At 48.1% G+C, this 13,755-nt stretch overlaps 1 protein-coding gene across 1 annotated transcript; it reads right to left on the reverse strand.

The window, feature by feature from the left end:
- Nucleotides 1-3,606: 3,606 nt before the first annotated feature.
- Nucleotides 3,607-7,079, reverse strand: POLR2G (RNA polymerase II subunit G). Its single transcript, XM_081062213.1, has 8 exons — nt 6,968-7,079; nt 6,727-6,836; nt 5,228-5,387; nt 4,620-4,670; nt 4,450-4,515; nt 4,275-4,346; nt 4,041-4,074; nt 3,607-3,824 (listed from the first exon to the last, which is right to left on the reverse strand). Exons 1-8 carry the CDS (start codon nt 6,977-6,979, stop codon nt 3,811-3,813), a joined length of 519 nt encoding a protein of 172 aa, XP_080918339.1. The 5' UTR covers nt 6,980-7,079; the 3' UTR covers nt 3,607-3,810.
- Nucleotides 7,080-13,755: the final 6,676 nt, after the last annotated feature.

The raw sequence follows: 13,755 nt of genomic DNA on the forward strand, positions 1-13,755 counted from the left end.
CTCCACGAGCACAGCCAACCGGAGAGCACCTTGCGAAGTTCCCGCCCTCCAGGGGGCTTCCAGTCACGCGATTGGCCACGGTGAAGGTACTGTGAAAGACCCAGGCGCCGGGGTCACATGACGCTAAGATTTGCGCTTCTTAAAGCAACAGCTCTTGGGAATTTTGGGAGTAAGTGGGCATGGTTTGGTGTACGTTTTAATAACCGTGTTCTCAAGGATAGCGTCCCCATTCCCTTGGTCATGTCTGCTTGTGAGTTCCCGAGCACTTACATTTGCGCGACGGCAGCAAAGCTGTAGATTTTGGTATCAGACAAGTTTTCCTGCCCCCCTTAGCGGGGCTCAACTTCACCACCCCATCACCTGCCACTTTCCCTTTCCAAAAGGATGGATGGGGCTCCTGGTAGGTAGGTAGGTATGCTCTGCGGGTAGAAGGGTCTGCTGACTGGGCCACAACCACGTGCAGTCTCCAGACTCCAGGGCTCTGCTCATTGGGGCACCCTATCGCGTATCTTCCCCTGTTCCCGTCCAATAAGCCAAATATAAGCCCTCACCTGCCTCGCAGACTTCCTTGACTGTTTTACACGCACACATTTTCCCGAACTCGGGCAGTTCTCAACTGAGAAGCAAGTGGGTTTATTGCGTAAAGGATGATATTTGGAATCAGACCAACGTAGGTTCAAATTCTGACACTGCTTTTGGGCAAATAACCTAAGCACATTTCGCCCCCACCCACCCACTCATCTACTAAACGTGGTAATAATCGATTTAGTGAGATAATGTCTGTGATGGCACCTGGTAGAGTTGGTTGAACTTTCATTCACACATCATGAAGCAGACAGTAAATTAATTCCTTTATCTTCATCCAACCTGGGGTTGTTTGCATGGGCTATTCTTTATGGAACTGAGTTTTCTGTAGCGGAGCATGGATGTACACATCCTCACCCTTCATTCCTTTCAGAGTAGATACTGCCTGCAGAAAAGATCCTGTGAGACCAGAGCTGGGAAAGCCAGATGGATGTGACCGGGGTTGCCATGGCAACACCACCTAAGGAGACTGTGACCCTCACTGCGTCTCTTGCATATTCAGAATGGTATTTGGAGTTCTTTCAGTACTGTGCTTGAACACTGGTTTGTTTGTCCACCTATGCATGAAGAGAAGGATCTCTCAGGTCCTGAGTCCAAGATTAGCAGGACCTGGGCTGCTGGCAGATCTCTTTAAGGTATCATTGGTGTGGACAGACACTGGCAAACTTGGACGTATGAAACAATGAAGGCCCAGGGGCCTGTGGGATATAGTGAAACTGTTTTCAAGCTGTCTGGGGCTCATTTGGCCCCATCCTGAGTGGAGGCAGGGGCCAGGGAAAGCAGTAGTGAGACCCACATGGCCACATATGGGAAAAAAGTGGCCCTTTCTCCCCAGCCACCCAGTGCTGGACAAGAGCTATGATTGCTTTGGAGTCAGACTGACAGTTTAGGAAAAATTCAAAGCTCCACTATTCACTAGCTGGGTGACCTTAAGCATATTAGATCATCTCTCTGACCTTTTTTATCAGCTATAGAATGGGATAACAGAACCTATTTCATGGAGCTATTGTGAAAATTCAGTAATGTGTGTGAAGGATTTAGCATGTTACCAGGCAGGTACTCCTATTACTATCAGCCTGTGATCTCATTAAGACCTCTTTAACTCCTGTAGTACCAAACCTTAAAAGATCAGAAGAGTTCTAGAAACCATTTCTAGGCCATGCCCAGTTAGTCCTTTCCCCATAGTGCCAGCCTTCTTGGTGGGTGCCACACTGCATCCTCACCAGCACCCACATGCTTACGTTCCATGAGCTGCTTCTCTGTCCATCAGTTCCCCTTCTAGGTCTGTTGTTACTTCTGGGTTATCTCTGACACAATTTACACTGGGTGGATCCATTTGAGAACTTGGGAAGAATTTTACTCTCAGTGAGACACATGGTGTTTAGGACTTAGGGAAAATCCCTACAACCTGTGTATAGTGGTTTCACAACTTTAACACTGTTTCCACTAGAAAATTCATTGCAAATCCAGCATAGGAACTTTCCTGGATTCAACAAACTTGGAAAACCTGGCACAGTGCCGAGAGCTGGAGATACAAAAATGAGATACGTGTGTATCTACAATTATCTCAATAAAAGAATCGAAACTTTACATAATAAAAAATGAAAAGGGAGACAGTAACAAAATAATGTTTTGTGACCCACTACAGAGGTATGAATGGAACAGCCTCTATCGGGCCAGGAGTGGCGAAGGTGAGGGGAAGGGAACTATATTCCTACCGTGTTCTAGGTGCTATTCTGGATACTTCCTATGAGGGTTTCCAGACCTTGGCACAACTGACATTTGAGGCCAGATAATTCTTTGCTGTGGGGATATGTCCTATACACTGTAGGATGTTTAGCAGCATCCCTGGCGTCTGTCCACTAGGAGACAAATGTACCTCCCCACCCACTTGTGACATCCAAAAATGTCATTGCCAAATGTTCCCTGGGGGCTAAAATCACCCCAGTTGACAATCACTGCTTTATATGTATTATATAGTAGTGATTATGTTTAACAGTTGAATGCCTATCATGGGCCAGGCTCTATGCCAGACAATTGCACATACAGTAAGTCCTCACTTAACGCCATTGATAGGTTCTGTGACTTTAAGCAAAATGATATATAACGAAACCAATTTTACCACAGGCTAATTGATATAAACAAGAGTTAAGTTGCTCAGGTATCTCATTAATGTTATAATGAAACAGCATCAAACGAAATGACATTACTCAACGACCGGCTGTATGATCACTGGCAGTAGCAGCAACCGTCCAAAGAGGGTCATAGGCCTCTTTGACAATGAGAAAACATACATCATCCAGCTAGGACGGAAACCAGTTCTGTATCAATCCAAACACCAAGCTTTCTACTACACAGCTCTGCTTCCCCAGGAAGTCAAGAAAAGCTGAGAAAAAAAATATGTATATGGCTGAGATTTGATAGATTAATAGGCAGCAAGCAGATAGGCTGGGAAAGGATACTCCAAGGTAGATAAATAGCATTGTAATGGCATGTGTGAGGGAGGCTAGTATGTTTGTTTAATAGTCATTTCCTTTATTTTTGTTGTCACCTTAATGAGATGATGAGCCTTTTCACACCTTCAGGTCAGTTTAGTATAGTGATTGATAAGCACATAAAGCCCTCTGTTGTTTTTGTACCCATCCTAGAAAGGGCTGTGTTGGGACCCCATAGTCTGTTATTACTATCCTCTTGTTTACCTCTCCCTGCCTGCTGTCTCCTCTCCCCAGCTATATTCTTGGTTATTTTTAAGGGTGGGGGAAGGGAAAATACTAAAAAACCAGATTGGCACTTTGAGTGGCTCTAATGATAGTATCATATGCTAGAAGCGAAAGACCCCGCATTAATGCCTTCCCTTCAATGAGGACAAATTTAGACCTTGGTAAAGGGTTAGTCAGATCCCCTCGGTAGCAGAGGCCAGTTGAAGCATCAGGCCAAAAACAAAGAAGGGCTAATGAGCAACTGCACCCCAGCCTTTTAAGAAATAGTTGTTCTTACCAAAGAAAGGAGATAACACTACCATGAGAACCAAGCACCTTTTATGGTTAGAACACAGTCAAAATCTGGAAGTGGCTGCTAAGCTGCAAGAAAAGCCAGATGTCTTCTGGGACAAGGAACATTCTTTGCCTCTCCCATAGCAGTCAGACTGGGCCTCCGGACAAAATGGGAAGTGTGACAGTCACAGCTCCTAGATAAGGACCAAACCAGGTAGGGAGGCCCTGGTGTTCAGCTCACAAGTCCTGGGAGAACAGGAAAAGCACATCAGTTAAACTCAGAGCTGGGGGCAGCTATAACTGTACACTTCCCATCCCAAGGGCCACATGTCCTGGATCTTCCAAACAGACAGAATGAGGGTTTCCTTCATCTGTGACTCAGGCATTAAATCCCATCTCCACCCCGCCCACACACAGCCCTTCCCCAGGCAACAACCCTGGCATGTATGATGAGGCACTCACCCAAGTAATCATCCATCAGGGAGCCGATAGCAAACTGTAGGAGGGAAGGTAAAAAGGAAGAGGCCTAAGCCAGCACAGAACTATCCTCTACGCCCCAGCCCCAGGCCTTCTGCCCACCCATCCCCTCTTCCTGGCAGAAGAGGAGCATAGGACATCCAGGAACTCTGGGTGGTTAAGAAACGAACAGCTCCCAGCTCTGCCTGGTACAGTCAGGGAGGCAGGCAAGAGACTCACGATGTCATTCTTATCCACACGGGTCCCCACAATCTTCAAGCGGATCTCATCGTCCTGCTGAATCACAATGTCCTGGGAGATGGGAACAGTATACTCAGACACCTGCCAGCCAATACTCTCCCTCAGAGCAGCTAATTCCCTCCTCCCTCTCACTGACTTCTTCCTACCCACTCACCTCATCCACTGTCTTGTAACATGGTGGGTTGGAGTTAGGATCAAACTCCATCTCTGATGGGATGGACTTGAAAGGAAAATGATACTGGGTCAGCACTTTAAATGGATGCTCCAATAGATGGTCACGAATGAGTGTCTCTCCTTAGCCCCACCCAGAATGCCCAGACTTACATGTCGAGAGATGAAGCAGGACATAGGTCCAATTTCCGTGAAGAGTCCAACCTAAAAGGAAAACGAGTGACCCTTGCTCTTTCTTTTGTCGCCCAAAGTCTTCTAAGCTTCCCACCTGTATCTGATTTCTAATCATATGCTCCATGTTTGAAACCACTCTGAATTACAGCATTTGTTTTCATTTCTCTTTTTTCAAGCTTCGTTTTAAGTTAAGCAAATATGGTGAAGTAGTAAAGAGCTGAGACCTGGGACTCCTGTCAAATCCTGTCAGTCCATGTGACACCGGCCACTAGACTTAACTTCTCTAAGCTTAAGGTACTACAAAAAGGGATAAAAGCACCCACCTTATAGAGTCACTGTAAGGCTTTATACATGACCTGGCCTGCAATAACTACTCAATCAACAGAGGCTACTATTGTTATGACTATTAATATGGACTTACATGCCCTGAGTGGGGCAGGGCGAAATTATTATACCTTTTGCCAGGTGAGGGAACTGAAGCACAAAAAAATGACTTAGCGAAGGGCACAGACTTAGCAAGTGGAGTTGGGACCTATCCCACATCTTCTGAGAGATCATCCCCCTGCCTCCTCTATCTATTGTCTCACCTTGTTGACCTGCGTGACAACAGCGTCCACGACTTCCCCTTTAAAGGGCCGGAAAACAATGGCCTTGTACTTAACTGGATAAAGGACAAAACCTCGGCCTGGCTGGATCACACCAGCACCGATATTGTCAATGGTGGTGACAGCAATTACAAAGCCATACCTGTGAGGAAGATGAGAAAAAAAGGTACTGCATGTGGAAGAGCTTCTAAAACCATGTGCAGGGGTAGACGCAGGGTGGGGGGTGGGGGAGCTCAGCTGGTTAGAGCGTGAGCTCTGGGCAATGGGGCTGCCGGTTTGATGCCCACATGGGCCAGCGAGCTGCGCCCTCCACAACTAGAATGAAGTCAATAAGCTGCCACTCAGCTCACGGGTGGCCAGGTGGCTCAGTTGGTTGGAGCGCAGGTTCTCAACCACAAGGTTGCTGGCTCGACTCCTCGAGTCCCGCAAGGGATGGTGGGCTGCGCCCCCTGCAACTAACAACAGCAACTGGACCTGGAGCTGAGCTGCGCCCTCCACAACTAAGACTGAAAGGACAACAACTTGAAGCTGAACGGCACCCTCCACAACTAAGATTGAAAAGACAACTTGACTTGGAAAAAAGTCCTGGAAGTACATACTGTTCCCCAATAATAATTAAATAAATAAATAAATAAATAAATAAATAAATAAATAAATAAATCCATCTGCAACAAGACTCATGAACCTGGGGGTAGCGGGCCAGTACAAAGAGGAAACAGATGGCACCCCTGACGCTAGAGAGCCTAATGACCAAGAAGGAAGACAGGATGATCAGTATATATAATGCCAAACACTGCTCTCATAATTTCACAATACATGTTCAATAAGGCTGCCGTCCTTGAGCTGAGACCTCAGTCTTTGAGATCCTCAGAATCACCTGGGAAGAACTTATTAAAATGCAGGTTCCCAGGCCTGTCCCCAGAGTCTCGATTCTGCAGGGAGGGGATGAGCCTCAGGAACTTTCATGTTCAAGAGATACCCCAGGTTATTCTGATGATGGAGGCCCCAGTAGTCTACAGCCCTGGGCTCATCCCAGCTCATTCACACCACAGTGTGAGCGACCTCTGTGAGTAGCCCAGAGATGAGTCCCTGGGCATGGAGACAGAGAAAACCAGGAGAATCACAGACAGTGAGCAGACACAGGAACAATGATTAGACTGTGGGCTCCATGACGGCTGGCCTCATTCTATCTATATCGTTCCCAGGGCCCAACACAGGGCCTGGCACACAGCAGGAGCTTTAGAAACGTGTGCGGAGTAAATGAATGACCAATCTAAGCTGAGGGAAGTAAATCTTGAGATCCAGCTTTGCAGAGGGCGCCATGGGAACCCAACACAGGAAGCAACAGACGGCCTGGGGCGCCTAGGAGTGTGTGAGAGGGTTCCCCAGAGTAAATGGCAGGACCTTGCAGAATGAGTAGGACTTGGGGAGGGGTTGCCTTGTGCGCGTACATCAGGTGGCACAGAGAGCACCGCACTCACTTGCCGGTGCAGGTCCCCTCTACCTCCGTAAAGAGCTTCTGTTTCACCGTGTTGAGCAGGTTGGGGCCGAAGTAGCGCGGGTGCAGCAGGATCTCGTGCTCCAGGGATATCTGCGGGGAAAGTGGCATGGAGACCAGGCAAGGCGCAACAGGGAGATGCGGCAAGAAGCGGCCACGCTTCCCGGCGCCCCGCTTCGTCCTCTCTCGGCCCTGCCCTCGCCGCCACCCCGTGCCCTGCTCACATGGTAGAACATCTTCCCGGAGAAGAAAGGAGAGCAGCAGAGTCCACACCTTCGCGGGAAGCGGTGTCTCCAGCTCAACCGGAAACACAAGCTTTCGCCGCAACCCCGCTTCCCCACCAGAGGGAGCTAAGAGGGCGGGACTCCGCCCTTTCCACGGACCCGATTGGGCCTCACTGTCGTGGGCGGGGAATCCGGGAAGCTCCGGCCCTCCACCCCGCCCACCAGCGATCAAAATCCGCTCTCTTAAATGAACAGTCCCTGGCCCAGAATACGTGCTCAATAAGTACTTTTAAACGGAATTAATTAATTAATGAAAGGTGGCATAAATAAAGCGCTTTAGCAGAGTGCATTCCTTTACCACTCCAAGTAGATGGTATCAAAATTGAGTTAAATTGTAGGACACCCAGCTGGTGTCAGAATTGCTTGGATGGAGGGGTTGGGAGGTGGCGGGGAGCACATTGTAATTGGAGTCAGAATTCTTGGTAATAAATACTTAAAACTGATCACTTCCTAATCATTTTACCACAGTTTGCTATTGTCAATACTCTTGAGGTTATTTATACCTATTTTGTCTGTGTGGTGTAAATATTATATAATTGTATATGTAGATAGAAGAGTTCCAGTTGCTCTGATATCCTCACCAGCTCTTGGTACTGTCAGTTGGCTTGTTCATTTGTTTATTTGTTTTTGTTTGTTTGTTTAGCTATCCTAAATGACTGTGTAGTAGTATCTCATTGTGGTTTTAGTTTTCATTTCTGTAATGACTAATGACATTGAACATCTTTTCACGTGCATATTTGCCAAGAGTGATCCTTTCAAAACTGAAATCAAATCATGTCACTCCCCTACTTAGAACCCAATGGCTACCCAGAGCACTAGAATAAAATCACTGTGACCTACTAGGCAGGGGCCAGATCCAGCCAACTCCTTTTTCTGCCTCTCTTCCTTTTGCTTTCTCCACTCCAGCCACATTGTCCTCCTTTCCCACCTCAGGACCTACGCACTTGCTATTCTCCTGCCTAAAACGCTCTTAGCTCTGATACCCACCTGCTGGGGGCGGAGGGGGGCTCCTTCTCATCCTTAAGGTATAAGCTCAGTATCACCACCACCAAGAAGCCTTCCATGACTACCCTGACTCAAGGAGCCACACCCCAGTCATTCCTTTATTGTATTGCCTTATTTCATTTTCTTCCTTGAACTTAGTCTTATTTGGACTCATCTTATTCATTTATATATGTGTATATTGCCTGTTTCCCCTCAAGAAGGGCAGATGTTCCTCTATATTCATAATGCCTAGAACAGTACCTGGCACACAACAGGTGCTCACTATCTATTCACATCACTGAGTCAATCTCTAGCACCTAACAGAGCACTCTGCAAATAATGGAGTTTAACAAGGGTGTGTTGATTGAACCTCATTCTAATGACGAACGTAATACTATCTCTTAGAGCTCCACAGGCATGGGTTGGCCATGATAAACTCTCCCCTAGCCCTGATCCCTTTGCTTGCTAATCTTCAGGATCAGAGACAAACTAGAACAGAAAGGGAAAATAGCAATGGCGAATAATCAGCTCTATTGAGATTTGGATTACAAAGAAAGTTTGTTGGAGAATTGTTTCAGTTATTTTTTGCTGGACAATAAATCACCGCCAAACTTAGTGGCTTAAAACAACCACAATAACTTATTTAGCTCACAAATCTACAATTTGGGCAAGGCTCAGTAGGGAAGGCTTACTCCTGATCCATGAGACATCAGCTGAGGCAGTTCAACTGGGGACTGGAGGATCCACTTCCAATCTTGGCTCAATCACATGGCTGGCTAATTGAAGCTGGTTGTTACTGTGTTTCCCTGAAAAAGACTGTGTGGACAGAGCCAGGAGTGCAATTTCCAGGCTCCCGCCCTCAAGTGGAAAGGTGCTCATTCGGGTAGTAAATGGCCATCAACTCTGATTGGATGGGGTGGGGACAGAGCCCCAGAGAGCAGTTTCCAGGCTCTCTGCCTCACGTGGAAAGGTGCTGGCTCAGGTAGTAGATGGCCGTCGGCTGTGGCTGGTTGGCTGTCAGCTGTGGCTGGTTAGCCAATTGGCCACTGATATAACTGCCACGGCTGTGTTGGTTGGTGAGTCGAGTCGAGAGGAGTCGGTCGGTTGGCAGAAAAACGGACAACAGGTCGCACGTCGTGTGAATCCAGCCGCCAGTGAGACTATAGTGGTATGACTCCCCTACCTATGGCTCCGTGCGTGTTCCTTTTTGGCCTAGCCACATCCTGCATTCTTATGTGGGGAGCGGGAGCTGAGACCCCGCAGGCCGCCCCGCATGACAAATGGCCATCAGCTATAACCAGTGAGCCATTGGCCAGTAATATAACTGCTGTGGCTATGCTAGCAGAAAATGGGGGCTAGCAAGAAGATGGTGGCTGAGCTAGCAGGAGTGGATTGCAGTTAGCACGGCGGAGAATGTCGGAGTCTGGATTGAGGATTCTGTGGCTCCTGCCTCCTGTGTCTCCAAACCAGCCGCCAGTGAGACTATAGTAATATGACTCCCCTACTTATGACTCTGTGGGAGTTCCTTTTTGGCTTCATCATATCCTGCTTTCTTATGTGGGGGGCAGGACCAGAGACCCCGCCTGCTGCCGTGCATTGACACATGGCGTAGTGAGCAGGGTACATGCTGGCCAAAGCTCTCCGAAGGACAGTGGAGCAATTTGTGCATATGAACACTCAGTCTCAGGAAGACCAGGAGGAGCAGATGCTAGAGAGCTGGACCCCCATGGAGGGGTGGAAAGACGTGGACAGTTCCCCAACCAGCATAGGTTGGAGAAAGCGAAGGCCGTTGTGGCCCTGTGGGCTGGGAAGTGCTTGCTGAGGCAGCCTGGATGCAGGACTTATAATTCCAGGAGGAAACGTTTGCTGAGTCCTCTGTGGGAGGTGAGGGTGAGGTCAAGGTCATCCCTCACCCCCAGGACAGCTGTGGGGACAGAGCCCCAGAGAGCAGTTTCCAGACTCTCTTCTTCATGCAGAAAGGTGCTGGCTCAGGTAGTAAATGGCCATCAACTGTGATTAGATGGCCATCAGCTGTGGCTAGTTGGCCATCAGCTGTAACCAGTGAGCCATTGGCCACTAATATAACTGCTGTTGCTACCCTAGCAGCGAATGGGGGCTAGCAAGAAGATGGTGGCTGAGCTAGCAAGCACGGATTGCAGTTAGCACAGCAGATTGCAGCTAGCAAGTAGGGTCGGTTGGTTGGCAGAAAAGCGGATGGCGGGTTGCGGATGGTTTGGCTCCTACTTCCTGTGTCTCTGGCCCAGCCGCCAGCGAGAGTATGGTGGTGTGGCTCCCCTGTCTGTGGCTCCGTGAGTGTTCCTTTTTGGCCTCACCGTGTCCTGAGCTCTTGTGTGGGGAGTGGGAACACCCCACAGGCCCCCCCACCCCCTCCACCCCCCGCAGGAGACCCCGTAGGCCGCCCTGCATGACAACAACCTTGGCGAATGACTATGGACTATGGGGAATTGCCTTCCATCCCTAATTTAATGGACCACTTGACTGTTTGCTTGGGAACATACCACCAGGTAGTGGAACTGGCGGATGTTGGCTTTTGTGTCTTGACCGGCCACCATCGAGAATATGTAAGCACCTTGACTGTGGGTCGCTGTTCCAGCACGGTACCCTGAGAGGCCCAGAGAGAGTGGCAGTGCCCTGAGAACACTGGCTGAGCCCAGGAAGTCAGGCTGTGCCCAGAAAGAGAGTGGCGGTACCCTGAGAGGCCCTGGCTGTGCCTGTGGAGGCTCGTGGTACCCTAATAAGCCCAGGAAGTCTGGCTATGCCCAGAAGGACTGGTGGTGCCCTGAGAAACCCTGGCTGTGCCCAGAGAGCCTGGCTGTGTCCAGGATATTGCATTCACCTCCAGGCTTCTCGCACAGGGCCCCTCACGGAAGACGCTTGTCGCATAGGTTGTGAGGTGAGACCCTGTAGGGGTGGAGTGTGGGGACAGAGCCAGGAGTGCAGTTTCCAGGCTCTCGGCCTCACGTGGAAAGGTGCTCACTCAGGTAACAAATGGCCATCAACTGTGATTGGATGGCCATCAGCTGTAACCAGTGAGCCATTGGCCAGTAATATAACTGCTGTGGCTACGCTAGCAGAAAATGGGGGCTAGCAAGAAGATGGTGGCTGAGCGAGCAGGAGTGGATTGCAGTTAGCCGGTGAAGTGTGGTTTGTGGATTCTGTGGCTCCTGCCTCCTGTGTCTCCAACCCAGCCGCCAGTGAGACTATAGTGATATGACTCCCCTACTTATGGCTCCGTGGGTGTTCCTTTTTGGCCTCACCATATCCTGCGTTCTTATGTGGGGAGCGGGACTAGAGACCCTGCGTGACTCCCTGCATGACAGAGACCTAGCCGGACCATCAGCTGTAATGCGTCTTTTGGAGTAAAGATTAATATAAGATATGGTATTATATTAATTATATGTTATACCTGGTCTTGTATTAAAATAAGACCAGGTCTTATATTAATTTTTGCTCCAAAAGACACATTAGAGCTGATGGTCCGGCTACGTCTTCTTTTCAGGGAAACAACAGCTGGAAGCCTAGCTGTGGCTGTGGTTGAAACATTTACACGTGGCCTCTTTGCATGGCTTGGGCTTCTCCCAGCATCATCGCTGGGTTCTAAGATCAAGTGTCCCAAGAGGACCAAGCACAAGCTGCATCCCCTTTTATGATTGAGCCTCAGAAGTCACATTTGTAGCATCACATCTCCCTCGAGGTCGCCATCCCTCCCAGACTCAAAGCGAGAGACCTTACCTTACCTTATAAAAGGAACAACGATGTCATATTTTAAAAAGAGCACGTGGGAAGCCAGAGCTTGTCAGGGCCATCTTGGAAAATACAACCTTCTGCAAGAATAAAGAAGTCTTGTCAAGAAGTCTTGTCTTTTCAGCCTAGATACTAGTAGAGAAGAGCACTTGTGATGGTGTGTGTCACCTATTTCCCAAAGATTCACAAACAAGCAGCAGGTATGGCCCCTGGAGGATAATTTCTGAGCAAGGATCATCCATCCCAACTCTTCCTGGTTCTGGACTCCTTCTGTGCCACCGGTTCTTCCAACAGCTAGGATAAGCCTACGCCCCACCGAGTCTGAATCCTCTGGCCATGGGTACTACAACAACTCTGAGGACCATGTTGGGGACACTCTAGAAAGACAGATGTTCAAAGTGGTTAGGGGTGTGTCTATGAAGATAGACCAAAATTCAAACTCAGCTCTGACTTGTATTCACTGTGTGGACTTGAGCAAGTTACTTAACCAAGCTGAGTGTCAGTCTCTTCTTCTGTCTAATGGGGATAAGAAAGGCTATTATGGAATAAGAAGTTATATCTTTAGCATACTGCCAGCACTTACCAAATGCTAAATAAATGGTAGGTCCTTTTTAAACTTCTACTAAAATACAGACACATAGAAGCAAAACTTTTCATTCTTTTTCCTTGGGTGAAAGTTACTGCTATAAGTAAGAAATTTCTTCTATTTTAGCTTTAAATTTCACATACAGTTTTGTTTGTTTTTAGGAAAGTCAGCTGATCTTTTATTGCTTTGTGGGGGGTAGTGCTCAGGAGCTCTTGGTGGGGAGGGGCCCGCTTCCTCTTCAGCATGGCTTCTGGCTGTGCAGGAGGAGGTGGCCAGCTTTTGCTGACCAGATCTCCACTTCATGACGACTGTCTCAGCTTTGCCATAGGCTGCTGGCTCCATGACCACCGTGTTGTGCTGGATCAGCCTGTTGTACCTATCAGAAGGAGATGCGGGCTTTCAGATTATTGGGTTCGGGGCTGTAAGTCTGCTTGTTCCTTTTGACCAGGAAGCTGGAGCAGTTGTGTACAACTGTCCATTGGAGATATGCAGATATGGCAACAGCTCCTCTTGCTGCAGTGGCAAGAGATAGAAAGCTCACATAGAGTTTGTCATGTGCTATAATCTACCTATACTAGCTTAATACCTCTATTCCCTGAATAAAAACTTTTCTCTAAAATAAATATCTGATTGAATGATGCTTAGAAAGATCTGTCCTGGTATCCTACAGCTCTGTGTGCTCCAGGATGGGAATATGTGTATCCCAGCTTTGAGAAGCAAAGCCACCAAGTTGTGCCCTGCTTAATTAATGGTGCTCTTGGGGTAAGAGAGGCCAAAATCTAGCACACACTTGATTTATTAAGCGGTGGTGGCCAGTAGTCTGCATAGACCAGAGGGAATGACTTTTTCAGATTTGCACAGAGGTTAGAAGAACTGTAATTTTAAATATCTAGACCCAGTGTGCACGGCAATTCCAAGTGTGCCAAGCATACAGTCTTCGTGTCCAAACTCAGGCTCATCTTCATTCTGATTCCTTCTGCACCTATAGAAACATGATTGCTTATGCTTCCCAAACAACCTATGCTCCTCACTGCTTGGCAACTGCACCAGCCCTCTTCCCTACAGAGGGTTTTCCTTCCAGTCCCCCCCATACCATCTCTATGCTGATGACACTCCCAGCATATATCTCCAGCCCCAACGTTTTCCTTGATCTTCAGGCTCACAAGTCTAACTGGCTAAGGGGAATCTCTCTCCACATAAAGGGTCAGAAACAGAACTCTCAATTTTTCTCGCCATTGTCCCCATCTCAAAATCGTTCTTTCAGCCATTGTTCATTTGCTCATGCAAAATGTCTGGCCATCCTTACTCTTTTAAATTCTGTTGTCTCTGATCTCCTATCTTAATTTTAGAAAATTCTGTTGACCCACAACTTTTCTCTAGCTCTACCACCATT

The sequence above is a fragment of the Rhinolophus hipposideros genome (assembly GCF_964194185.1).
Source record: "Rhinolophus hipposideros genome assembly, chromosome: 10".
NCBI lineage: Eukaryota > Metazoa > Chordata > Mammalia > Chiroptera > Rhinolophidae > Rhinolophus > Rhinolophus hipposideros.